Below are 25,027 nucleotides of genomic sequence, written 5' to 3'. Positions count from 1 at the left end.
ACAAGACTGAGATTAGGCATGTCAAATCATGATAAAACACACAATATACGGAGTTTTATGCTAAAAAAAAGCAAGAAACAGATTTATGTTTCTTCCCCCCCCCCCCCCTGCCCTCCCTCATTTATTTCAGGAGTCTGAAGAGCCACGGTTGGTGTGCCTGGTGCCTGAACTCTGCACACTGACGGGCCTGACAGATGAGATGCGTGCCGATTTCCGGATTATGAAGGTGAGCATTGTTGGCATTTGCCATCATTTGCCCAAAACAAATGGAGCTCTATCAGCTAAATTTCTGTATAGCTGTGTGTGCCACTTCTGTGGGACTTGATTATGTATTGCCTACCAATGGAACATAAGCTGTTAACTGTGTCAGTTATAGTATACAATTTTTTTTCAAGTTCTGCGCTTGTATGGGAAAATTGTATGTGTTCTGCAGTGAGCACAGTTCGACAGTACCTACGAGTGAGATTGGTTGTACAAAAAAAGTTTTCTTGCTTCATAGTACAAAATTTGCTCGAATTATTTCTAGGTCACAAGCTGAGAGGTTAGTGCATGTAATGAGCTCTCTAACATATTTCAATTCAGAGGGCCTTGATGCTTAATTAAAAAAGACATTTCTGCCAAATTTTAAAGTAATTGTCTTTCAAGGTAAGTCATTTTTAATAACCCCAAATATTTTTAGCATAATCTATAGCAACAGGTGAAAGCAGGGAAAGAAATATTGTGGTGGCTGAAACATTAAGGACATTTAGCATAAAATTTATGAAAATGCTCATTTTTTTTTTCATTTTCATTGAGCCAATTAAGCATGAACAATTCTTAAATTCATTGACTTATGATGTCGCATGAAAGAACAACGGAAGTTGAGTATTCTAAAATAAAGATTTGTCATTGTAGATAGTTTCACACTTGATTTTCAAAAATTCACCTGCAACCAACTTTTGCTACTTTGTGGAAACTTTGCTTCTTCATGCAAACTTGCTTCCTCACGCCACATACACTAAGTGTAGATGGGGCTTTTGCGATTGTTTTGTTAAAATTGTAATGTAAAGATCTGTTGCAAATGGAGGTTGGGGTTGGATTAGTTTTGGCCGCTTCCAGAAGCCTAAAGTGCCATTTGCAGAAACGCTTTGTCTACAAGATCTCTCTGAAAAGATTGAGTGTCATCCATGCTTTTTTGTGGAATGCGTATCGGACCGGGAGGCCTCTCGCATTCTTAAAGCAGAGTGCCGATCTGATTCTGCTCATAATGAGTGGCTGCAGTTTGCATGACCATCCATATGCGCACCGAACAAAACTGAGAGCACCCTGCTAATTTTTCCTTCATGGCATGTACTGCCCTTCAGGTTCAATCTCTTGTTTGACAGCATCTGCCAAAACAGTGCCGTTTCAAATTCAGTCCCACTTAGTACATCGCTATACTTTTGTATGGGATTTTCAAGGAAATTTTACAAGTGTTTGATATAGACAGTAAGAGTTCGATATATCTGGGATCAACCACATTCAAGCTTGTTAATCGAGCTTTAACTGTATGTGTTGCAAAGGTAAACAAACAGCAAATAAATAAGTGAGAAGAGCCGCACAGGTTAAAATGTTCAATGTTATTTTAATGTTGTGGTTCTTGCTTATTTCTGTGCTAATTGCTTAAAGTGGTACTTAACCACCCCTTCGACATAATGAAATAATGCAGTTTGCGGTTAGCATATGCTGTTGTGAACATCTCGGACAAATTTTGCAGTCGTGCGTGGCGTGTGAAGCTTGCAAACGGAGCACAAAGTCACCTTTCAAACGCTCTTTTCAGCAGAAGCCTACTCCTCACTCCTTTTGTGTGCTATATTTCGTCATATAAAATACGGTAATGCCTTGTTAACTTGAACTTGCATATCTTGAAAAATCTGCCATTCCCCATACGTGCCATGTATTTATTGCCTTTTATCTCGGAAGTATTTTTGGGCTACATGGCGGATATCTTGAAATCTTGACTGAACAAAAATTCCGCTGCCGGACTGCTCAACAAGCTTTGCGCGAGGGTGGTGTGCCTACCACAAAGCGGACACTTTCCCCGTGTGTGAAGTTGGAACTTAGTGGCACATCATGTGACGGGAGGGATGTGCATAGAGGCAGGCCCTGCAAAATAGTGTGCTTGATGCAAGTCGTTTTGTTTGCTTTATGCAATGCACGTGATTTACCATCAGACGTGTGATTTCCGTTTTAATTTTATTCTACTCAGCGCACACCATGGAATAAGACATTTAGGAGGTGAAACTCCCGTCAGCGCAAGCGACCAGATAAGGTCACAATTGTTGTATGCGCCGACGGGGCCATATACAGTGGCGGCGCGTCGTGGAAGCGGCAGCGAAAAAAAAAAAAAAAAAAATGCAGCGCCCGGGCAGGCGGCTCCAGCACCCTCTCAACGGTGGTAATTTCTTTCCAGGCCGGCAGGTGCCGCCAGCACGATAACGGCTCCGCGGGCTTGTGACCTTTTCTAGTCGCCGCCAACAGCGGAGTTTCCACTCCTAAATGTTTCTTGCTCTGTGGCACACACAGAACGGATTTTTTCGTTGACTGTGTGGCGCGGGCAACTTGAGCATCAGTATGGCGAGGATGGCGCTGCCATGTAATATAACTTACCGGGAACGGTACAACAGAAAGTGACGTGAGCTTTCATGAGTACTTGCTATGCAAGCAGGATGTACCGGTGACGTGAATTTACCGATGCCGAAATCGCTGGGATGGCTACAAATGGAGGGGACGGTGAAGACAATCAGCGACAATGCAGGGCCTCCAGAGGTGCCGACATCAGCTGAAATAAGAAACATGCTTCGCTTTCTGCGAAATCAAATTCGGTGCGGTGGCGGGAACGATCGGCTATGGATTGGCTCATGCGATGTGTGAAGCAGTTCGAGGACTCCTTTCTAGGTCCAAGTGCTACCGCAAGCACACCATCCTTACAGTTTTTCTGCCCTGGATAGAATATGAATTCCGTGAAACGGAGCTGGTTGATATTTCTGGTATGTTATTTTTTTTCTGTGAAACCTTTACGAAGAGCCAATTTAGAAGCTCTTGTTGAAAAGCTGGTCAGTAGTGATGAATTGTTTTTGGAAGAACTCCACTTTTCACTGCAGTTCCTTCAACTGTGCTTATCTGCAGATTTTTTCCAGTTTTTACTACTTTGAGTAAACGAGGTATTACTGTATTACTGTATGCTCGCAACACGCGCTGCTTTGATAGCTGTCGCTCGGCGTCGACTGCCAAGCAGCTGGCGGAGAGGTTGGAGAGGTCCTCGCGCGCTTGCTCCTAGAGAACCGAAAGTTGACGACACAACGTGCCATCATGACACAGAGCCAGTGATCACTCGGCGAACGAGTTGAGGAGAAAATGCATGCCTATGGAGGAGGGTAACGTAATCATCCGTGGCTCTCTTAATATGAGACATTTCACACAAATTGTGGTGCGAATGATTAACTTTAACTGTACCCTACGCGTCTACAAAATTTGTCCGAACCGTTTCAGGGGCCCTTTAATGCTGTGCTTCCTTGCAATGTCTTGCTTAGTGGTGCCTCCCTTGTCAACTTCTTTCACGACCTCCACTTTCGTCGCCAGGTCAAATGTTCGGTAGGAGCCGCGAGTTGTCACTACCAAACGTCATGACTACACTCTAAATGGGAAGCGTGTAAACACTTGTGGAATAAACCCAAGTATAGCTGACATACACTTGACGAAGAACAAGGAAACAAACTAGCCTGCCATTCCCATTACTGATTAGTTACGGTGCTGTGAACAGCTGCGATGGCGACAGCACCAGTGCAGTACAGGGAGCTGTTTTGGCACTTGAATAATTGCGTTTGCCTTGAGGTTCTTGATTGGTAGGTAACGTCTAGTTAACCAATATTATGGGTGGCTTTTGACTTAGAATTGTTCAGCAATATTTTTATAGGGTTGCATGCAAAACTGGTGAGACCACTTCTAATTAACTGAAAATTTCAATGAAATGACTTCAAATTAATAGGAGTTGACTGTAACTCGCTTCGGCTAAACAGACTGAAGTACTGTTTATGGCAACCTAATTTTGAAATACAGTGAAACCTTGTTAAACCGTAGTTGGCCGGAGCTCGGAAAACGTATGTACTAAACAGTAGTACTGTTTAACCGAAACAGCATGAGATCGCCCACTGACCTGTCGAAAACGGAGAGTGCGATGAAAGGGAAAAAAACATGCAGTATTTATTCACTTCGCGCGACAAAAGTGTTATTTTCGTTTGATGCCGCGGTGGCCTAGCACGACGACAGCGACCTCAAACTTACTGAAGCTGCGTGCCAGCTTCTCAGCCGGCCCTCTCCTCTCTGCAAACACACGCACGGCAGATTCCTTGTTGGCGTTGCGTATTTTCTGTGCACGCATGCAGTAGTGCTGCAGAAGTCCTGGGGCGCCTTTTTCATTGCCGGGTGCCGGAGTTAGGAATACTTTTAGTTTAGAATAGTTAACGTTATCGCGCCCCTGTTCTCGTCGCAATGATTGCATTCATGAGGCTGACGTAACACGCAGGTTCTGCCACTGTCGGGCCTGAATCGTCCGTGCTGTCGCTTTCCGTGTCTTCGTTATCACTGTCGCTAGACGACACTTGGCAGGCAACAACAGAGACAACAATGGCGAAAAGTCGAACCTCATAGCCGACATCTCTTCGCTATCGCAGCAGCACTGCTGAGTAACTTCTTCGCATTCCAAATGCCACACACTGTAGTCAACATCAGATCCATGTCGCGGGCCAGCGCCGACTTCTTCATGTCACGTTCGATAGCATGGACGATGTCTAAGTTTTCTTCTATGCTGAGCACCCTGCGTCTTTTTTTTATCCGAGCTTCGGCATGATGCGAGTCCTCGCTTGCACCCCCCCCCATTGCCACAACGCTCTCGGCTCTCTGGCACAGCGTCGAAATGATGTTGATGTGACTTCACGCGCAAACGCACAGGGCGCTTGGAGGCCGTTGTACCAATCTCTGAGGCTTGTTGTTCTGCCGGGCCGCCCGATGGGGACGACGCACCACCGTGCTTGCGCGACAAAAAGTGGAAATGCTACGTTTTAACCGATGCGTACGCAATAAGCTGGTACGGTTTATGCGGATACAAAATACATTATGTTCAATGGCCGCTGAGTCGGGGAATTGGCTTTACTACTTTTAAACCGAAACTACTGTTTAAGCGGGTACGGTTTAACGAGGTTTTACTGTAGTCCATTTTAACTTCAAATGCATTTCTCGACTTATATAAAAGGGGGTTCAGGGCACCTTTAAACTCCATAACATGCATACATCTTTTGTGGGCAATAAAGATTCCCAGTTGAAAGTCAGCACTTGTCCTTGTTTGCCTTGTTTTTGTGTCCTCGTTCAAGATTCCACGTTGTTATGCCTTGAATTAAAAAAAAATGTTTCAGTTAACCATTGTCAAATCCTAGTAGAACCTGAGCCTTTAGGATAAAAAAAAATGTTCTTAAAAAGCTGCATGTTCATTTCTTTTTATCTGTCAAATTTTAAAAACCTGTGCAGCAGTGCATTGATGTTTGTTATACTGCATGCACCAATCTTGTGTAATGTGATCTAGAGCATAGTGCCTTATGACACAGTGCAGTCACCAGTGTCTGCATTCTTTTTTCTTTGTGTAGGACATAGCAGGCCACACAAGGGTGAACCCAAATCAGCGGCAATACTCCCTGACCCAGTATGTGAAGAGAGTGCACGATTGTCCGGATGCTATGAAGGTGCTTGGCGACTGGGGTGTCACGCTGCAGTCCTGTGCCTTGAATGTGAGTGAAGGTGGCAGCACGCTCTTGTTTGTACAGCTGAACCCTGCATTAACAAAATCGACGGGGGAAACGAAAAAATTTTCTTTTGTGGGAATTTCGTTTTAGCAAAATGACAGCGTAGATGGGAAGTGCACTGCAAAACTAAGCCTCACTTTCATGAGATTTTGCATCACTCAGCACCAGACGTGTGGATGGTCTATGGGGGACAAAGTTTACGCAATAACTTTAGCAAGATTTCATGTAGCTCAGCACTAGACGCGCCGGTTTCTGCAGGTGACAGTGTTGATACAATCACCTTCGTGAAATTGCGTTTAAGTCGTCGCAGGATGCATCTCCGTCTCTATGCGACAGCATGAAGGAAGGAAATAAACTAGGCGAGAGCATTACATTGCACAGCCAGCCTGAGCAAGGGAACTCTGCATGAAGTCTTTCTCCTCATTTTTCCCTTGCAATATTGCTACCATGTGTGACCTCTTACAACACTATATTGGCAGAGAATGTTTGGTTTCCAGTCGTTTCTAATCTACGTGTGCTTGTTTAGGCTACGCTGCTGTGGCTTTGCCTGCAGATCAGGAGCACTAAAACCTGCTGCGTGCTCTGGCCTAATGGTTGCATGTAGGGCCAATACGTTTTGGCTTCAGTCGTGTTGCACAGTGCTCTCTCAACTTCTCCTTCCTCCGTGGCGTAGAGTTTCATATGAGTATAACTATAGAGGGAAATCTGGCACTGCGATCATTCAACCATTATGGGAATTATGGGAAGTACAGGCTATGGAGTGGCATTCTGTTGACTGGCGAACTAGTCTACAAGTATTTTCTGGCAGTTTTGATTTCACTCCAAGAGCAGTTGCTATAACCTGCAGTGGGACAGTGCAACGCAAAGCTCTCTGCCTTTGTTCTATTGCTCGAAGTGGCGATAGTGCACTGGGCCAGTGGCTGGGACAATGTTTGTGTCGGGATGTGGTGTCGAAGCCCTGACGAGAAAGCGACTGCATCGTAAACGTTGAAAGAACATGTTTTGACCGTTTGGACCTTGGTTTCTGAAGTGTGTTAGGTTGGCGCTCTAGCATTACGTGCTTTATGAAACTTCAGAATAGGAAAAAGAAGGTACTACTGATACAAGACATAGATAGTTGTACTTCTAGTGGCTTGACAATCAAATTTTATTGAGGGCTTCATTATGCATTGCTTGTGAATGTGCTCATTGAAATGTGTGTTTTAGGACTTTGAGAACACAAACTTACTTGTGGTAGGAAAGGTTGCTGCTTCCTGGCTGTAGTCTAGTGTCGCAAAATGGGTAAGGGCAAAGCCATGCCGTAACGTTTGGAAGCGGTACGTCAACACGTAAGTAAAATGAAGCATACTCGTAGGAGGCCTCAAGCATCCCTGCTAGCAGTGCAGCAGATGTGCTTAAAAGTACTTGGAAGCCCTCACAGGGGCATCTGCGTCAGCAGGCGTTCCGTGTGTTGCGACACCACGTACCCGAGCACATGAGGGTTGGACCCTCCCGCGTATAGGCGTGCACAGTTTAGCCATGTCCGGGAAAAGGGGGATCTTGGGGGTTGAGCCGATGCCGGGTGTTCGGACCTTTAAGGCCCCCCGAGGAGGTAACACACCTCTTTGGCCTCTGCTTCACGTAGGCAGCGCCCCCGGACTGACCCACCCGGGGGAAATCGTTCCTGTCCCCCTCTTAAATCTTTTTCTTTTTTTCTCACTTTCAATCTTTCCTCTCTTCTACTCACTTCTTACTTCCGAATTTCCTGGCGGCAAGGGTTAACCGTGTGTAATATATCCAGTCTTGGGTATATACATTAGGTTATAGTGGCGGTGCATAGCTGGTGTCTGCAGGTTGCTCAGAACCTGTAGCATCCCCTTGTTGGGCTCGGTGGTGGGTGGCTACCACCGCCGCCGAATTTTATACCATGTTATGGCAGAAGCTTTCCTGCGACTTCCAGATCGGCCTCTAAAAAGAGGCCGCACTGATGCACCTTTTCAATTTAGCCTCCGAACTGACCTAGACAACTTCCCACATTACCATGTCTTGCATAGTGAAGGAACACTAAGTATGCATAAGCTATCCCCTTTCTTGGTGGCGAAATGCCCGATAGAAAAAATTGGCAAAGACTATAAAGCCTCGAAAATAACCAGCAGAGACCTGCTTATAGAACTGAAAAACTAAGAACAAGTGGCAAAGCTGTCCGAACTCGCCATTATTGGTGAAATCAGTCATGATTTCTCCCCATCACTCCCTAAACACCTGCAGGGGCGTTATCTTAGAAGAAGATTGTCTCAGCTTGAGTGACGAGGAACTCCTCGAGGGGCTCCAAGAACAATATGTGATCAAAGTGCAAAGAATTGCAATCCGAAGAAACAATGAAGAACTCCCCACCAAACCTGTGATCCTTACATTTGGTACTAGTACTCTCCCCACCTCTCTCGACGCAGGATACCTAAAGATAAATGTCAGACCATACATACCGAACCTAAGGCTCATGTGCCAGAGGTTTGGTCACGCATCACAATCATGTAGAGGCAAAGAAAAATGTGCGAAATGCAGTGCCAACGATCACCTATCTGAAAAGTATAATGCTCCCCCACGCTGTGTAAACTGCAAAGGGGATCATACAGCGTATTCACGATCATGTCCCTGTTGGAAGAAGAAGGAGGTGATTGTTCTAACAGTAAAAGAGAAGATTTCATTTTTCGAAGCAAGGAAGAGGCTTTCACTCTTACCTCAAATAAGCTATGCCAATGTGGCGCGGCAGGGGGCAGCACCACATCGGTCTCGGGAGTCTGCAGGGGTCACAGTCAGTGGTCCTGTAGCAACTCCATCTACCCCTTTGGTGGCAGCAGCTAGTGCTGCTCCGCTATTGCCTGCCCAGTGCCAGTTTTTTCTCTTCATGTCAATTAGAATGTCATCTATAGCCGTTTGCTCTCTGATCCAAACCGCTCTCTTTCTGTCTCTTAAAGTTATGCCTAGCATTCTTCGTTTAACGCTCTTTGCGCAGTCCTTGAATTGTTCTCAAGCTTCTTTGTCAGTCTCCAAGTCTCTGCCCCATATGTCATCAGCGGTAAAATGTACTGATTGTATACCTTCCTTTTCAATGATAACGGTAAGCTTCCAGTTAGGAGCTCACGATGTCTGCCATATGTGATGCAACCCATTTCTATTCTTCTGCGAATTGCTTTCTCATGTTCGGGGTTCCCTGTGATTAGTTGACCTAGGTAAGCGTACTCCTTCATGGACGCTAGAGTCTGAGTGGCAATCCTGAATTCTTGTTCCCTTGCCCAGTTATTCATCATTATCTTTGTCTTCTGCATATTAATCTTCAGCCCCACTCTTACACACTCTCTTAAGGTTCTCAATCATTTGTTGTAACTCGTCCGTAGTGTTGCTGAATAGGACAGTGTCATTGGCAAACAGAAGGTTGCTGAGGTATTTGTCATCGATCCTTACTCCTAAACCTTCCCAGTTTAATAGCTTGAATATTTCTTTCAAGCACGCAGTGAATAGCATTGGAGAGATTGTGTCTGCTTGTCTGACTCCTTTCTTTATAGCACCTGTCCTCTAGTGTTTCTAGAATCGACGCCGTAGTTGCCAATTGCCTGTTCACCTGCCTGCTTTTTCCCCACTTTTGCATTGAAGTCACCCATTACTACTGTATACCGAGTTTGCACTTTTCTCATCGCTAATTCAGCATCTTCATAAAACTGATCTACTTCCTCATTGCTGTGGCTGGATGTTGAAGCGTAGGCTTGTACTACCTTTAATCTATACTTCTTATTAAGTTTGATTACGACTACGGCTACCCTTTCATTAATGCTGTAGAATTCGTCAATGTTTCCCACTATGTCCTTACGGATTAAAAATCCTCTTCTGTATTGCTTCTTATCAGGGAGACCTCTATAGCAGAGGACATGGCTGTTATTCAGCAATGTATAAGCCTCACCAGTTCTACTGATCTCACTAAAGCTGAGTGAAATTCAATATCCAGCTTTGTGTCTGACCCTTCATTACTCCTCTTTTTTTGTAGCTTGAAGGCCGCATCCTGCCAGAGGAGAAAGTTATGATGAAAACCAAGACTCACTATCATAATGGCACAGCAGACTGGGGCCGTCTTCTCTCTCAAGACTCTGTGATCAAACCTGTAAGTAGTAAATGCTCCTCTTGGTAATTTACTTCATATGGATTTCAAAAAAGATCTTGGTCTTCTGTACTGAATTGTATTTTTGCGTGTGCAAGCTGCCTGCCTCTGCAAATAATGTATGCATCTACCTAAATACTTTGAAAAGGAGAAAATATGTGGGTAGATAATCATATAAAAGAACATTAAAACCTTGAAATTTGCAACCCCTGGCAGCGGACACAGAGGGAGGCGCTATAGATGCTTTGCTGCAAGCAGTTTGCACAATTGAAACCAGATGGCACCCATAATCAATGTGAATAAGTGTCTGCATTGAATATCTAGATTCAATTTCTCGAATAATCTGTACCTGTGGTGAATGAGACAGTCGTGGCCGGTGCCTTGATATGGGCAGCATTCCCACGGTGCACGATATCCATTGGTACAAGCTTTGACCACGTCGACTGGTCTGATTGAAATGTTTAATGGTACACGGACAGAGGGAGCAACAAAAGAAGTGTATGTGGAAGCATGTGTGAATATTTGGCCAAATAACCATTTGAAGGCACGCTGATTGCATCAGATACACGAGTTCATGTGTTCGCAGTTCAGAGTGTTCACGTATGCAGATTCACACAGTTCGAAGCTTTTTACCCGTGTGTGAAAATACAGGCGAACTTTGCATGCATGCTCGCGGTAGTTGCCGGCTGCTCAACTGCGAACCCGTATGCATGGTCTGTGACCGGTCACCGATGGGCTACCTATAGGAGCTACCTACAGTTTGCAGCCTGCTTTACATCGGCCGGCGGCAAATTTTTGTTATGGCTACACCATTATCCATAGTGTAGTCCATCAAGCCTAATCGGAGACGTGCCGTCTGATGTTACTGACTAAAGTTGCGGATTCATATCAAATCAACATACATCGATTCACAGCGGTTGGTTGCACCACCCTCAGAAAGCCTACAAACCGCCTCGCCTATGAAAGCGGGTGCATGGATGACCTTTGTGCAAACTTGCTGTGGGCCTCCTGATTTTAGAGCTGTTTACCGTGAGCGCCGACTGCGGTTGACCCATGCGGCACTGATGACCGCGTAAGTGGTACCGAGTTACATGATGCGCATTCCCTACTTTTGTCTGTCACGTAGATGACAATAACTCATAGAGACTATCTGGCCATGAAAATGCAAAATCCCTCTTGTTATCTGGAAGAAACTTCCTAAGCAATAGAAAATTGCTATTAAGCACAATGTGGCCAACTATTAAACAGAAAATCCCCCTTGATATTTAGAACAACTTTGCTATTTCTTCACCTTCAAAGGGAAAAAAAGCACTTGATTCTATTTAACAGACATTCTGTCGATAAAAAAAGTCGCAGTTCCGCCGGGAAGGCGAAGCACCAATTGCGATAGCAAAGATAGCTGTACGAAGTAAGGATGGTAGTTTTATCGGCCGTGTAAACTTGTAAACATTCGCTTACTAACTAAATTAACAATGATAGAATGTGTAATCGTGACTCATCGAGGACGTAGAAAGAAACAGACACACGGAGACAGCACTGTCTTTGGGTGTCTGCTTCTTTCTACGTCCTTGTTCAGTTGCACTTACACTTCTATTATGGATTCAAACCAACTAGCCTGACAACGTGTTTTAAGGGGGGGACGCGGCTTTCGCATTGCGAAAAATTGCCAAAAAGTCGAATTTTCGAAAATCACATTTTCAGTTTCTATAACCCTTTTTCTATCTGATACCCAAATATCATCACTGTAAACCACTTAGACGTGCTCTAAAAATTTCGTTTTATCAGCCAAGGTGGCGAAAAATCTCATGGAAATCAAGACAGAACAGTGTTTTTCAAACCACAATATCTCTGGAACGGCGCGACCGAGCGCTGTCATCTTGGTCTCGTTCGAAAGCGCATTTCTCAGTCTTCAAATTTGCCGCTTCAGCTATCTCCTCCATACAGAAACAAGTGCACAAAAAGCAAATAATTGAAGGTCGTGCCGGAGTCTGCGATTGCTGCGATTGGCCGCGCCTGCCACGTGACTCCAGCGCGGTTCGCCATTGGTCCGCCGCTCGCGTCGTCTGCTCGGCTCTTTGCACCTCGTGAGTATGGACGTCTCCACTCACTATAATCCCGACATGTCAAAACGGGCGCTACGCGGACATCGCAGTAGTGTGGCCGATCTCTATGCTTGCGGCCAAGCATTCTGAGCATCGGCGACGCGAATACCAAGATTCACGCGCGCAATCCTCGGACATGCGGCTGAGCCTTTCAGCACTCGGTGTTTCAGAATTCGTGACGAAGCACGTCGCGCATGCAATCCTCAAACACGCGGCTAAACATTTCGCGCCTAGAGAGTCTCCGACTCGGCGATCAAGCACATCAAGCGCGGATTTCTCTGACCCTCGCCCAAGCATTTTGTGCATTGGCACCTCGGACTGCTCGAGTATACGCGCATCGAGTGTCGACTCCTTGAGCCTGCAACTACGCATATCGTGCGTCGTCACCTAGGACTGCGCGAATAAGCACATAGAGTGTCGACACTCCGAGCCCGTGACTAGGCATTTGTGCATTGGCACCTTGGACTGCGCGAGTATACGCGCATCGAGTGTCGACTCCTTGAGCCCGCGACTAGGCATATCGCGCGTCGTCACCTAGGACTGCGCGAATAAGCGCATGGAGTCTCGACTCCTCAAGCCCGCGACTAGGCATATTGCACGTCGGCACCTCGAACTGCGCGAATAAGCGCATGGAGTGTCGACTCCTCGAGCCCGTGACTAGGCATATTGCGCGTCGGCACCTTGAACTGCGCGAATAAGCGCGTGGTGTGTCGACTCCCTGAGCCCGTGACTAGGCATTTTGTGCGTCGGCACCTCGAACTGCGCGAATAAGCGCATGGAGTGTCGACTCCCCGAGCCCGGGACTAGGCATTTTGTGCATTGGCACCTCGGACTGTGCGAGAGAGAGAGTAAAACATCTTTATTAATAATATTTGAATGGCGAGAGCAGTGTCGGAGGAACCCTCAGTCCAGGGTCCCTAAGATGATTCCGGCGATGTTTCGAGCCCGTTGTATCACAGCTCGGAGGACCTCGGGAGGTCCGTCGTGGAGGGCATCGTCCCACAGCTCTTTGTTGCGTAAGGAGGAAAGAGGTTTGCAGTGCACTCAATCGTGACGTGGAAGATTGTGGGCGAGCTGCCACAGCCAGGGCAACGATCTGCATAACAGTGTGGGTAGAATTTATTGAGAGAGACAAGATTTGGAAAAGTTGCGGTTTGTAACTGGCGTAATGCCACTCCTTCCTCCCGCGAGAAGGACGGCGGTGGTGCGGCGTGGGTGCGACGAATGTGTGTATAATGACGGAGTATGTCTTTGTAACGGAGCAAGGGATCCCTCCACTGTGAACTAGTCGCCTCACCACGCCGAGTTGCCCAGAGGGAAATTTCTCGGGCAACCGCATGTGTGCGTTCGTTACCTGGCAGCGAGGTATGACCAGGGGTCAGAGTAAGCAGATGCGGGGAGGTGTGGTTGGTGTATTTTGCGGGATCTGTTTGAGAATTTGGTGCGCCGCTCTCGGGATGCCATGTCCTGATAGGAACGCCTGGCATGCCTGCTGCGAGTCCGTCAATATATACACTTCCTCAGGAACATGGATGGCGTATCGAGTTGCAAGAGCAACACCGAGAATTTCTCCGTCAGCGGCATTTGTTCCGCGCATTGCAGCAGAGTCTCTCAGGGATTCTGTGCCATCCAAGACTACCGAGGTATAGCCCGCCTGAGTGCGTGTATAAAGTATGTGTTTCCGGGATGTTTGCAAGCATGCGGCCAATGTATCATACACGGGCTTTGCGCCGCCTTTTGTCATGCTCGGGGTGAATAGAGTAGGGGAAAGAACTGAGCCCTGGGGTGTGCCACGGCCTACAAGGCGAATCGTACCGGATCGATGCGGTCCCATTCCTACGGTGGCTGTGCGATCTCGAAGAAATGCGCGGATATAGTTGTACATACGAATTCCACGGTGTGAATGTGCAACATTGCAAAGGATGAGGTCATGTTCAACATTATCGAATGCCCCTTTTAGGTCTAAAGCGATGAGTGCTCTCGTTTGGGCGGACAACGGAGGTCCTCTGACTTCCTGCCGCAATTGTAAAAGCACATCTTTGGCAGACACATGAGCGTGATATCCGAATTGAGAGTTAGAAAAGAATGATTTTTCTTCGAGGAAGGGCTGCAGACGCCGCAAGAGTACATGCTTTATGAGCTTACCAATGCAGGATGTTAGGGAGATGGGTTGTAAGTTTTCAACCTTAACAGGCTTGCCCGGCTTGGGGATCAGTGTGATGCCAGCGTGTCGCCATGCTTGGGGAAGCATGCCCTTGTGCCAGCAATCATTGAAGATATGGGTGAGGTGGTTAATATCTGCGTCACTGAGGTTGCAAAGGGTGGCGAATCGGATGTGGTCGACTCCCGGTGCCGTGTTGCGGCGTAGGTCTTGTAGGACCACCCGCACCTCGTCATATGTGATGTCTGCATCGAGCAATTCGTTTGCCTCGCCTACATAAGGATAGTCAGGGTACTGCGGCGGCGGGCCTGTGGGTATGAAATGCTTCTCTAGCTCTCTGAGGAGTGTCGAGACATCGTCCCTGTACTCGTGCATTAGGATGTGCAGCTGTTGAAATGTTTTTCCCTTTGTTGTGGTGGGATCTGTGAGTGAGCGAAGAATCGACCACGTTTTTGCTGTGCTCAATGTGCCTGAGAGGCGATCGCAAAATCCTCGCATGTTATTCCTCGTAAGGATCTCTGCATACTCCTGGGATTCCCGTGTAATTTGATCTATACGTTTCCTAAGTTTGCAGTTGAGGCATTGTCGTTTCTATCGTCGTGCCAACCCTCTGTGGGCGTTCCCAAGATGAAGTAAATGCAGGTCTATGTCTGGTGTCTCGGTTTTGGTGCGCAGTGTGCTCGTGGTGGCCTCTAGATCTTGTGCGAGAGAGTCAAGCCAGCGTTCGTACCCTTGGTGCTCAGGTGGGTCCTGGCGACGTTCCCTGGATTTCGCCCAATCCGTTATACGCACATTTCGCTTGGGCCTGCGCGCACCCCGTAATGACAAGGTGGTTGCCACAATGTAGTGGTCACTACCAAGGTGCTCCTCTAAAGGCCCGTGCGCAACGACTGGGCCAGTATTGTGCACGATGGTAAGGTCAGGGCAGGTGTCATGAGATACGCTGTTGCCCATCCGAGTGGGGTGCTCTGGGTCGGTAAGCAGTGTGTATCTCATGTTACAGATGGCATTCCATAAGCGGGCCCCTTTAGCCTGCGATTTAACGTAACCCCATGCAGTATGCGGAGCGTTAAAGTCGCCGGCCACCACACAAACCCGTCCAAACCTACCAAATTCTGTTAGTAGGTGCTGAAAAGGTGCGTTCGTGAACAAGGGGGAACTGTATGCATTGAGTATAAACAGACTCTCGCTGCGTTTACCTTGCGTAATTATTTCCAATATTTGGTGAGGAATGTCAGTGTTAGTGGTATGCATGTGACATGTAACATGTTTCGAAACTAAGGCTCCCACAAGAGGTGAGACACCCGAGAGCGTGCTGTAGCCGGATAAAGAAGGGGTGCAATTGACTTCCTGTAAGAGGATGACATCGGGAGGGTTCGTGGATGTGGCGATGTACTGCTGTAGGGAACCTCGTTTTTGGCGGAATCCCCTACAATTCCACTGCCACACTACTAGTTGCTCTGCGTTACGCGGCGCCATCATCATCGCGAGAGGAAGCAGGCGGTCGTGCATAGGGATGCGGACGCCGGGTGCCCACATTTGAAGGTTGCGGCCGAGAGCCTTGGTCGGAAAGCGCGCTTTCATTGTTACCGCTAAGCTCAGGAACTTGCATGCGTCCGAAAGTGCACTCTATACATGATTTCACTTGCTCCGTAATCCCTATTTGAAGGGCCTCCATTTGGCGTTCTATCCTGTCCAGAGCCGCCTGCATACTAGTGCTCATGTCTGCCACCAACGCGTCCATTTGTTTTTGCAGGCGCTCACAGCGCACCTCCATGTCACGACATAGGCGGGCTATTTCTATTAGAGGATTGGGATTTGATAACGAATTGGTAATAGGGGAAGGGGTAGGGAGAGATTTGCAGGGCGGAGCGAGCTGTGGGGGACCCTCCGCCCGACCTACCTCCCGAGGCGCCTCCATTGCTGTTTTCTTTTCCGGGGCCCGCTGCACCCCTGAAGGGACCCGGGTCACCTTGGCTGGGGCATTGGTCTGCAGGGCCTTCTTGTAAGGTTGTTGGGAAGATGGGGAAGGAGGGCGCCTCTCTGGGAGACGCACCGATGCCTCGCGGGATTGGGACAGAGACTTAGAGCGTTTCCGGAACTTCCGACAGGATCTCGAACGGGTCTCTGACCGGACTTGTCTGGTCTCCTTCGTTGGGGCCCGTGACGTTCGGGTCTCCGCCGTATCTGTGGTAGTGGTTAAGTCGCTGGAGGGTTGGAGTTCACGCTGCTCTTTCTCGAGAGCTTTCCGCACCCAAGCTTTGTTCAGTGTCTGCCTAGCACGCCGCGGGCAGTTTGGATCCGCTGTAGGGTAAGTCCCGTCACAGGATCTGCAGTGTGGGGTGCACGGATGTGACGGGGTGGGGTTGTCAGTCCCGCACGTCGCGCAAATGACCATGTGCGGCATAGGACAGTAATCAGCCCAATGGCCGAGCTTGTGACATATCTTGCAGACCAGTTGGCGGGGTCGATGGGGGTAGCAGAGGAGTTCTGCACCATAGAAACGCACGTAGCGAGGTACTTTAAGTCCTTCAAATGTTACCAACGCAACGTTGGTTTGACCCATCATTCGTGCTTGAAGTATTTGAGTTCCAGGAGCCAAAAGCTCATCCACTAGCTTGGAAGACGGTGTACCGGGCAAAGGACCAGGAACAATTCCCTTGCATGAGTGGTCTGGGGCCGCAAAATATGTTGTGATGGGATAGACCCGCTGACCGAGGTTCAGCTCCCTCACCTTGTACAATGCGTCGGCTACGTGTGACTGGTGTGTGCTGATGATTGCCAAGTTTTGCTGAGGTCGCAGTCTGAATGTGATGTCCTGACGATCGTCAGTGGTCAAGCCGGCTTCACTCCATTAGAGCACTGGCGAGTTCTGGGCGCATCCACTTATTGAGGCAAAGTCCTCCGTGAGGCCGCAGAATTATCTTTTCAAAGGAAGTTGAGGCAGGTTCTGATTCCGACTGCGCTTGCATACGGTAGGCTGGGAGGCGTCCGGAATGCCCAAGATGTTCTCGGAGGGTTGCATCTTAGCGTGCGTTTGACGGATGCGTCGTTTATGTATTACTGTCTTCCAATAGCCACCTGTGTCGTCGTCAGTTTTGTCGTCGTAAATGTTCGGGGTAGCGTCTTCCTGCATCCTTTCCCCGGTCAGAGTGTCTACCTCTCGTTGTTAGGAGGGAAAAAAATTGGCGACGATGGGATCGGCGGCCATGACCGCGGTATCCACCTCGGGCATCTTCGTTGTTGTCGAGGAACGCGTGGCGGCGTTCTCCGTCGCCAATTGTGTCTTCTGCTCGTTGGAAAGTGACGTTGCGGTAGATAAATGCTCCATCGAAACAGAGCGGTGAATTGGCCGGAGGCCCTTTGCACGCCCGTTTAGAACATGGTTTAGAGCTGGTTGCTTGGCACTCTTGGTTCATGGTGTAGAAAACACGCCAAGGCAGCTATGGCCCCGGCAGAGGCATCCGCGTTGGAACTGCTTCAGAGCTGTAGGGGCGCGGGGAGCGGCAAAAAAGTCCCGGGAAGAAAAGGCAGTCGGTGGGAAATGGCGAGAAAGCCGCTTCCCATATGACTCCCGGCGAAAGCGGCCCGGGCAAGGGCGGTCGGTGAAGGTCGCATAGTCTCGTTGGTTGGAGAGCGCGCCGACGACACGTCCGTTCACTTCGGCGGACTGATTGGAACTCCTCCAGACTGCACGAGTATACGCGCATTGAGTGTCGACTTCTTGAGCCCGTGACTAGGCATATCGCGCCTCGTCACCTAGGACTGCGCGAATAAGCGCATGGAGTGTCAGCTCCTCGAGCCCGCGACTAGGTATTTCGCGCGTCAGCACCGTGGACTTTGCGAATAAGCGCATGGAGTGTCGACTGCCCGAGCCCACGACTAGGCATTTCGCGCGTCGGCACCTCGGACTGCGCGAGTATACGCGCATCGAGAGTTGACTCCTAGAGCCTGCGACTAGGCATTTCGTGCATCGGCACCTCGGAATGCGCGGCTAGGTACTTCGCGCGTCGGCAGCTTGAACTGCGTGACTAAGTACATCGCGCGTCGGCTCCTTGTATGTGCGGCTAGGCATTTCGCACATCACCACCTCGGACCCGCAACTCAGCATACTGCGCGTTCAATCTATTATCATATTGTCACGATAGCTCGTAGCAATATCTATCACACCACTCTTTCATAAAGATAACCTCATCATGTGCTCTGTTCACTAGGCCCCTTGGGCTGGCACACTGGCTGCAGAAGTAATTGAGGCATCATACAAAAGTAGAATTCTGGAAAGCACCTAGCAGCTGCAAATCTATCACTGTTTCTTTGATCCTAAGTTCTGCAGCCATTGTCAAGTAAAGATGACTTGGTAGGCTGCTGACACTCAGAGCCTTCATTCAGTAACACGGTCAATTCTAACAAAAGAAAAAATAAAGAATGCCTCACTGTTTGTACTGGAGATTGCTATCAATCCGGCAGCCTACGGGTACAGGCTGCCTCAATGTACACTGGAACTATATTCATGCCCACACGGAGTTCTGCTCGTCACTTGGTTTGAAACTATGGGCACCATATGCTCTTTGTAGAGCAGCAGCAGCAAATAATGCCCTATAAAAAAAAGAAAAAGGAGGGGGGGCAGCCCACCTGACTAGAGGCCACATGTACAAGAAGCCCCACTTCACAAAACACCTCAAAGACTACAAATTTGTTGCCTTTTAGAGAACTGAGGAGAAGGTGAAACTTTTGAGAGCGGTTTTCTCAAAACTGTTTTTCTGCGTTTCTGCTCAGTTTGTGGAGCTGATTTCTTTGTTAATGTTTAACATATTTTGACTCCGTTTCTTTTTTTTTTTTTTTCTTTTTCACGTTCCTTGGGCTACAGTGCAGGTCGTCACATTCTCGCTTTCTTATCTTGACCCTTTGTAAGTTTATGATATGGCTATTCGTCTACCCTGAAAGTGCGCTTGATGCGAAGGTAACATAAAATATGGCACTCCAAAAAATTTGTGTTGCGAAAAAAAAAAAAATCAAGAATGTCATGACCTTCAGCATGCATTTGGCTATGCATTCAATACTTAACAAGCCTTCTATCACGTTTTTTAAGTTCCCCAGGCTCTTCACAAAGTTAGAGGAAGAAAAATTCTGCTCAATTTAATTGAATAAAATGTTCTCAACATATCACTCTGAAACTTTTAGGGAAGCATCAGAGAGACATCCTAAACATTTGTGCCAATTTTCATCAAAATCCATGGAGAAATAAGGAAGTTGATTTTCAAAGCCATGTCCCCCTTAACTAAATTAGCCAGCATAGTTTCGCGCCCGTAGAGGTAAACATGAACACACATCACTTCATGATAGCGGAAACTGTCTGTGAAAACACAGGAGTTAGGAATCGCAGCAGCAGCTGCGAGCCATTTGACCTCCATGCATATGTCGCTTCAAAGCGTAAGAAACGTTGAAAGTACGGCATATACAAAGCTACTGGCACTACGCGCACTCTGCAAACATCGCAGATCGCTTTGAAGATGAAGCCCGCGTAGGCGCACACTTTAGCCACGTCGCTGACCGCTTTCAAGACACACAAGCGCCGGCAACGCGTCCCTACAGCGTCCGCGGTTCACATGGCCAATGCCGTAGTGGACTCCGCGGTTGTCTCCACTCTGTACGAAGCAGCGGGTGAGGAGGACATTGAGGCACCCTAGCAGCCGCCGGAGAAGAACGCCCCTCCTCCCTCGCCTCACCCCACTGCCTTGCGTGGGGTGAGGCGAGGCACAATGCATGCCACAAGAGAGAGCACACATCCGGGCCGCGTTCCTTAGCTCGCTCACGCGACATTGAACCGCGTTCGTCGGCCCACCCTCACACACTTTCCCTGATACGGAACTTCACGGCGATGTTGACGGCAGAAATCTGCCTGGAGTGTCCGTATAATTGCTATCGCTATAATATTTTCTAGACCTTCATGTACAAACTGAGTTATCACTGCTGGCTTACCAAGTGCTGTCCCCTTTAAGTGAACCCACCGCAGAAGTGTTGTGCCCAACAAAGCTGTGAGGACCCATGCATTTCCTTGCAATGCCTACGTGGCACTCACTTGTACAACATGCGGCGACTGCTATTAAAAACGAGTACAGTGAAACCTCGTTAAACCGTAGTTGGCCGGAGCTCGGGAAAGGTACGTACTAAACGGTAGTACTGTTTAACCGAATAGCATGAGATCGCCCACTTACCTGTCGAAAACGGAACTCGGAGAAAGTGCGATGAAAGGGGAAAAAACATGCAGTATTTATTCACTTCGCGCGACGAAAGCGTTATTTTCGTTTGATGCCGCGGCGGCCTAGCATGCCGACGACAGCGGCCTCAAACTTACTGAAGCTGCGTGCCAGCTTTTCAGCCAGCCCCCTCTTCTTGGCAAACACTCGCATGGCAGATTCCTCGTTGGCATTACGTATTCACCGTGCACGTGCGCAGTAGTGCTGCAGAAGTCCCGGGGGCGCCTTTTTCATTACGGGTGCCGGAGTTTGGAATAATTTTCATTTCGAATAGAGTTACGTTATCGCGCCCCTATTGTCGTGACGATTGCATTCATGAGGCTGATGCAACGTGCAGCTTATGCCACTGTCTGGCCTGAATCGCCCGTGCTATCGCTTTCAGTGTCGTCCTCGTCACTGTCGCTAGTCGACACTAGGCAACGATGGCGAAAAGTCGAACCTCGTAGCCGACATATCTTCGCGGTCGCAGCAGCGCTTCCGAGCAATTTCTTCGCATTCCAAATGCCACACACTGCAGTCAACAGCAGATCCCTGTTGCGTGTCAGCGCCGACTTCTTCGTGTCACGTTCGATAGCACGGACGATGTCTAATTTTCTTCTATGCTGAGCACCCGGAGTCTTTTTTTATCCAAGCTTCGGAATGGCGAGAGTCCTCACTTGCACGACGCCATAACGCTCTCTGGCACCACGTCGAAATGATGTTGATGTTGATGTGGCTTCACGCGCAAACGCACAGGGCGCTTGGAGGCCGTTGTTCCGATCTCTGAGGCGTGTTGTTCTGCCGGGCCGCTTGATTGAGACGGCACAGCGCCATGTTTGCGCGACGAAAAGTTCAAACGCTACATTTTAACCGATGCACACGCAGTAAGCTGGTACGGTTTATGCGGATACGAAACACATTATGTTCAATGGCCGCTGAGTCGGGGATTTGACTTTACTACTTTTAAAACGAAACTGCTGTTTAAGCGGGTACGGTTTAACGAGGTTTTACTGTAATAACAAACTAAATGCACTTCTGCTTTTGCATAAGGCTTTGTTTACGATCTTATTATTGGAAGTAACATGTAGAATATCTCTGCGGTTCTGTGCAGAAACTTCCCGAGATACTGAAGTAAGCATCAGAGCACCCACTCGTTCTATTGTATTCTATCTTGATGCTTACATCAAAGTTGTCACACACTATGAGTTCAGTCAACAGTGCCGAGTGTTTTGGGATGTGGAAAAAGCAAGTTAACGAGGCTGGGGCTTTGAAAATCAACTGGGGGAAAATTGGCACAACTGTTTAGAATGTCTACCTGATGCTTCCATAAAAACTTCCAGAGTGTGGTACCTTGAGAACATTTTATTGCATATTATTAAGCAGCATTTTTCTCCCTCTGACTATCTGGAGGGTCTGGGGACCTCAGAAGTCACGATGGAAGGCTCATTGAGTATTTACTGCATAGCTAAATGTGGGCTTAAGGTCATGACAGTCTTGCTTTTTTTTTTCCCGCAACACAAATTTTTTGGGTGCCATTTTTTATGTTACCTTTGCTTTCGGGTTGAACGAATAGCAACATCATAAATTTACAAAAAGTCAAGACATCAAAGTGAGACTGTCACGTCCTGCACCGTAGCCCAAGGAGTGTGACAAAAAAAAAAGCCAAACTAGGCTAAATGGTAACAAATAAATCAGCTCCATAAACTAAGCAGAAAGAAAAGAAAAAGACAGTTTCAAGAAAATGGCTGTCAAAGTTTCACCTTCTCTTCAGTTCTCTAAAAGGCACGAAATTTGTAGTCTATGGTGTGTTTTGCGATGTGCGGCTTTTGGACATGTGGCCTCTGGTCTGGTCTGCCTTTGTCCCCCCCCCCCCCCCCTTTTTTTTGTATGACATTCTTTGCTGCAGCTTTAGAGAGAGTATGGTGCCTGGGTTTCAAACCAAGTTAGGCACAGAACTCTGTGTGGACATGAATATACAGGGTCTGTTCTGAAAGTAGTAGGACTCGTTTATTTTAATTTTATTCATGAGAATAGTACAAACGATTAGAATTTTTCAAAGTAGCACCCTTCCGCATCTACACACTGCTGCCAAGGAGTTTTCCAGTTTTCGTACGTCTCCAGGAACACCTGCACTGGAATGCTGTTTAGCTTCCTCATTATGGCCTGCTGAACCGCCTCTACCGATCCGTGATGCTACCCCTTGAGCGTCGATTTTATTCTCGGGAATAGAAAAAAGTCTGGTAGGGCCAAGTCGGGGCTGTAGAGGGGCTGAGGCAGCATTGCCACCTTGTGCTGGGCAAAAATCCTCCACTACGCGGAACGCTGTGTGGCTCGGCGCGTTGTCATGGTGCAGCCGCCAATTGTTGGCGATGGCTGGGTGGTCACGAACAATGCGTTTTCACAGTCTTTTGAGGACTTCCTTATAGAAAACTGCATTAACTGTTTGTCAGGGTGGTACGAACTCTTTGCAGATGGCTCCATGTCAATCAAAAAAGCAAGTGAGCATGGACTTCTGCTTGGATTTGCTCATTCGTGCTTCTTTGGGGCTTGGGGAAGAAGGGGTGGGTCATTCTGAGCTCTGCCGCTTGCTCTTCGGGTCGTAATCAAACACTGACGTCTAGTCACCGGTCACTGCATTGTCCAAAAAGTCGGGGTCCTCATTCACATGATGAAGATCCTGGCAGATCTCTTTCCGGTTGGCTTTTTGCTCCTGTGACAACCACTCGCGGCACGAACTTCATGCACACTTTCCCCATGGCTAACTTTTCTGTCACAATCTCAAAAACTTGGGTTTGAGGAATGCTCAAGTCATCAGCAATCATTCTGATACTCATCCTATGATCACAGTTGAGTAAATTCTTCACTCGCAACACATTTTCGTTGGTCTTGCTGGTCGAAGGGCATCTGGAGCGGTCGTCTTCCACTCTTTCCCTACCTTCTTGGAACAGCTTGTGCCACTCAAAAACACCTGATCTACCCATGGCAGCATAACCGTAGGCCTCCTTAATCTTGTCGCGAGTCTCTTTGCCCGTTTTACCAAGCATTACAAAAAATTTAATCGCGTATCGCTGATCCAGTAAGCACTCCATGATTCTCCGTGACGAGGTGTTTCGACAGGGGTTCACAGTGAAAGCGACATGCTCTCTTCAATGGCCGAGAGATGACTGCTGATTTTTCGCAGTGTTCCCAATGTCGCCCTTCACCGATCCTGCGCGCACAAACCGCCTCTCGTCCGCCCGTTCGCCCAGCAAAAAGCCAGTCCTACTACTTTCAGAACAGACCCTGTAGTCTTCCAGTGTTGTACCTGCAAGCTGCCTCATTGATAGCAGTCTCCAATGCAATCGGTGAGGCATTTTTTTCTTTTGGTAGAATTGACCATGTTCCTGAATGAAGGCTCTCGGCAGCCTTCCGAGTCATCTCCCCTTGACAATGTCTGTGGAACTTAGGATCAGAGAGCCACTTGTAGATATGCAGCTTATAGGTGCTTTCCAACTTATACTTTTCACATCACATCACTTTATTTTCCTTAACGACCCCTTTTGGGGTGTTACTTAAGGGGTGGGGTTTACAAAATGCAGGCGTTAACAGTGGTTGAAAATGTTAATGGGCATGTTATGGCAGCGGCATGATGATGAGGAAGGCCGTTCCAGTCAGTTGCTGCTCGTGAAAAAAAAAATTCATTAAGGTGGTGGTACGAGCTTGTAGATACAAAACTTGAAGAGGGTGACCAATGTGATGGGATCTGCGTGGTGGGGGTGCTCGGATATATGGTTCTTGTCTTCGTTATGAATAGATGAACTTGTGATACAAGACAAGACTGGCAACGTGGCGCCAAGCAGAAAGATTACACAAACCTGATTGCAGTTTCAGAGATGAAATTATAACGTTCTATGAGTATGAAGAATGAATGAGCCTGGTAGCTCGGTTTTGCACAACTTAAATTGTATTTGTTAAATGTACTTGATGAGGTTCACTTCTAGAAGCAGCCAGGTGTCTGTGCCAGCCCAAGGAGCCTAGTGAACAGAGCTCATGATGAGGTTCTCTTTATGAAGGGGTGGTATGATAGATATTGTCACGAGATATCCTGACAATATGATGAGTCAGCGCATGATGTGCTTGGTCACGGGTCTGAGGTGCCGATGTGCGAAATGCCTAGCTGCGGTTACTAGGAGTCGACGCTTGATATGCTTAGTCACACAATTCGAGGTGCCAACGCACAAAATGCCTAGCTGCGGGTATGAGGAGTTGATGCTCGATGTGCTTAGCTGCGCAGTTCGAGGTGCTGATGCCCAAAAGGTTTAGATGGGGGTCCGAGGATTGCATCCGCGATGTGCTTGGTTGCGAATTCTGAAACACCGAAAGGCTTTGGAACATGTCCGAGGATTCAGCTCGCAAAGCTCGGTTGCAAAGTCCATGTTGCCGATGCTTGGAATGCTTAGCCGAGGGTCCGAGATGTCCACAAATGGAGGGATTGGCCATGCTTCTGCAGTGTCCACGTAGCGTCCATTTTACACTCATCCAGATTACGAGACTGTCCAGAGCTCACACATAGAATAAAGGCTCGCGCAGTATAAAGAAGCGAGTAG

At 47.9% G+C, this 25,027-nt stretch overlaps 1 protein-coding gene across 1 annotated transcript in view; it reads left to right on the top strand.

Moving 5' to 3' along the window:
- LOC142577884 (piwi-like protein 1) overlaps window positions 1-25,027 on the top strand; it is a 157,418-nt gene that overhangs the window by 95,310 nt on the left and 37,081 nt on the right. The window contains exons 11-13 of the mRNA XM_075687316.1: window positions 131-226; window positions 5,658-5,798; window positions 9,832-9,945. Coding sequence (XP_075543431.1) covers window positions 131-226; window positions 5,658-5,798; window positions 9,832-9,945 — 351 coding nt within the window. The remainder of the gene's footprint in view (window positions 1-130; window positions 227-5,657; window positions 5,799-9,831; window positions 9,946-25,027) is intronic.

The sequence above is a fragment of the Dermacentor variabilis genome, chromosome 1 (genome assembly GCF_050947875.1).
Source record: "Dermacentor variabilis isolate Ectoservices chromosome 1, ASM5094787v1, whole genome shotgun sequence".
NCBI classification, from domain to species: Eukaryota; Metazoa; Arthropoda; class Arachnida; order Ixodida; family Ixodidae; genus Dermacentor; species Dermacentor variabilis.
The sequence above is the reverse complement of the archived record's forward strand: the minus strand, read 5'-3'. Positions and strand labels throughout refer to the sequence as shown.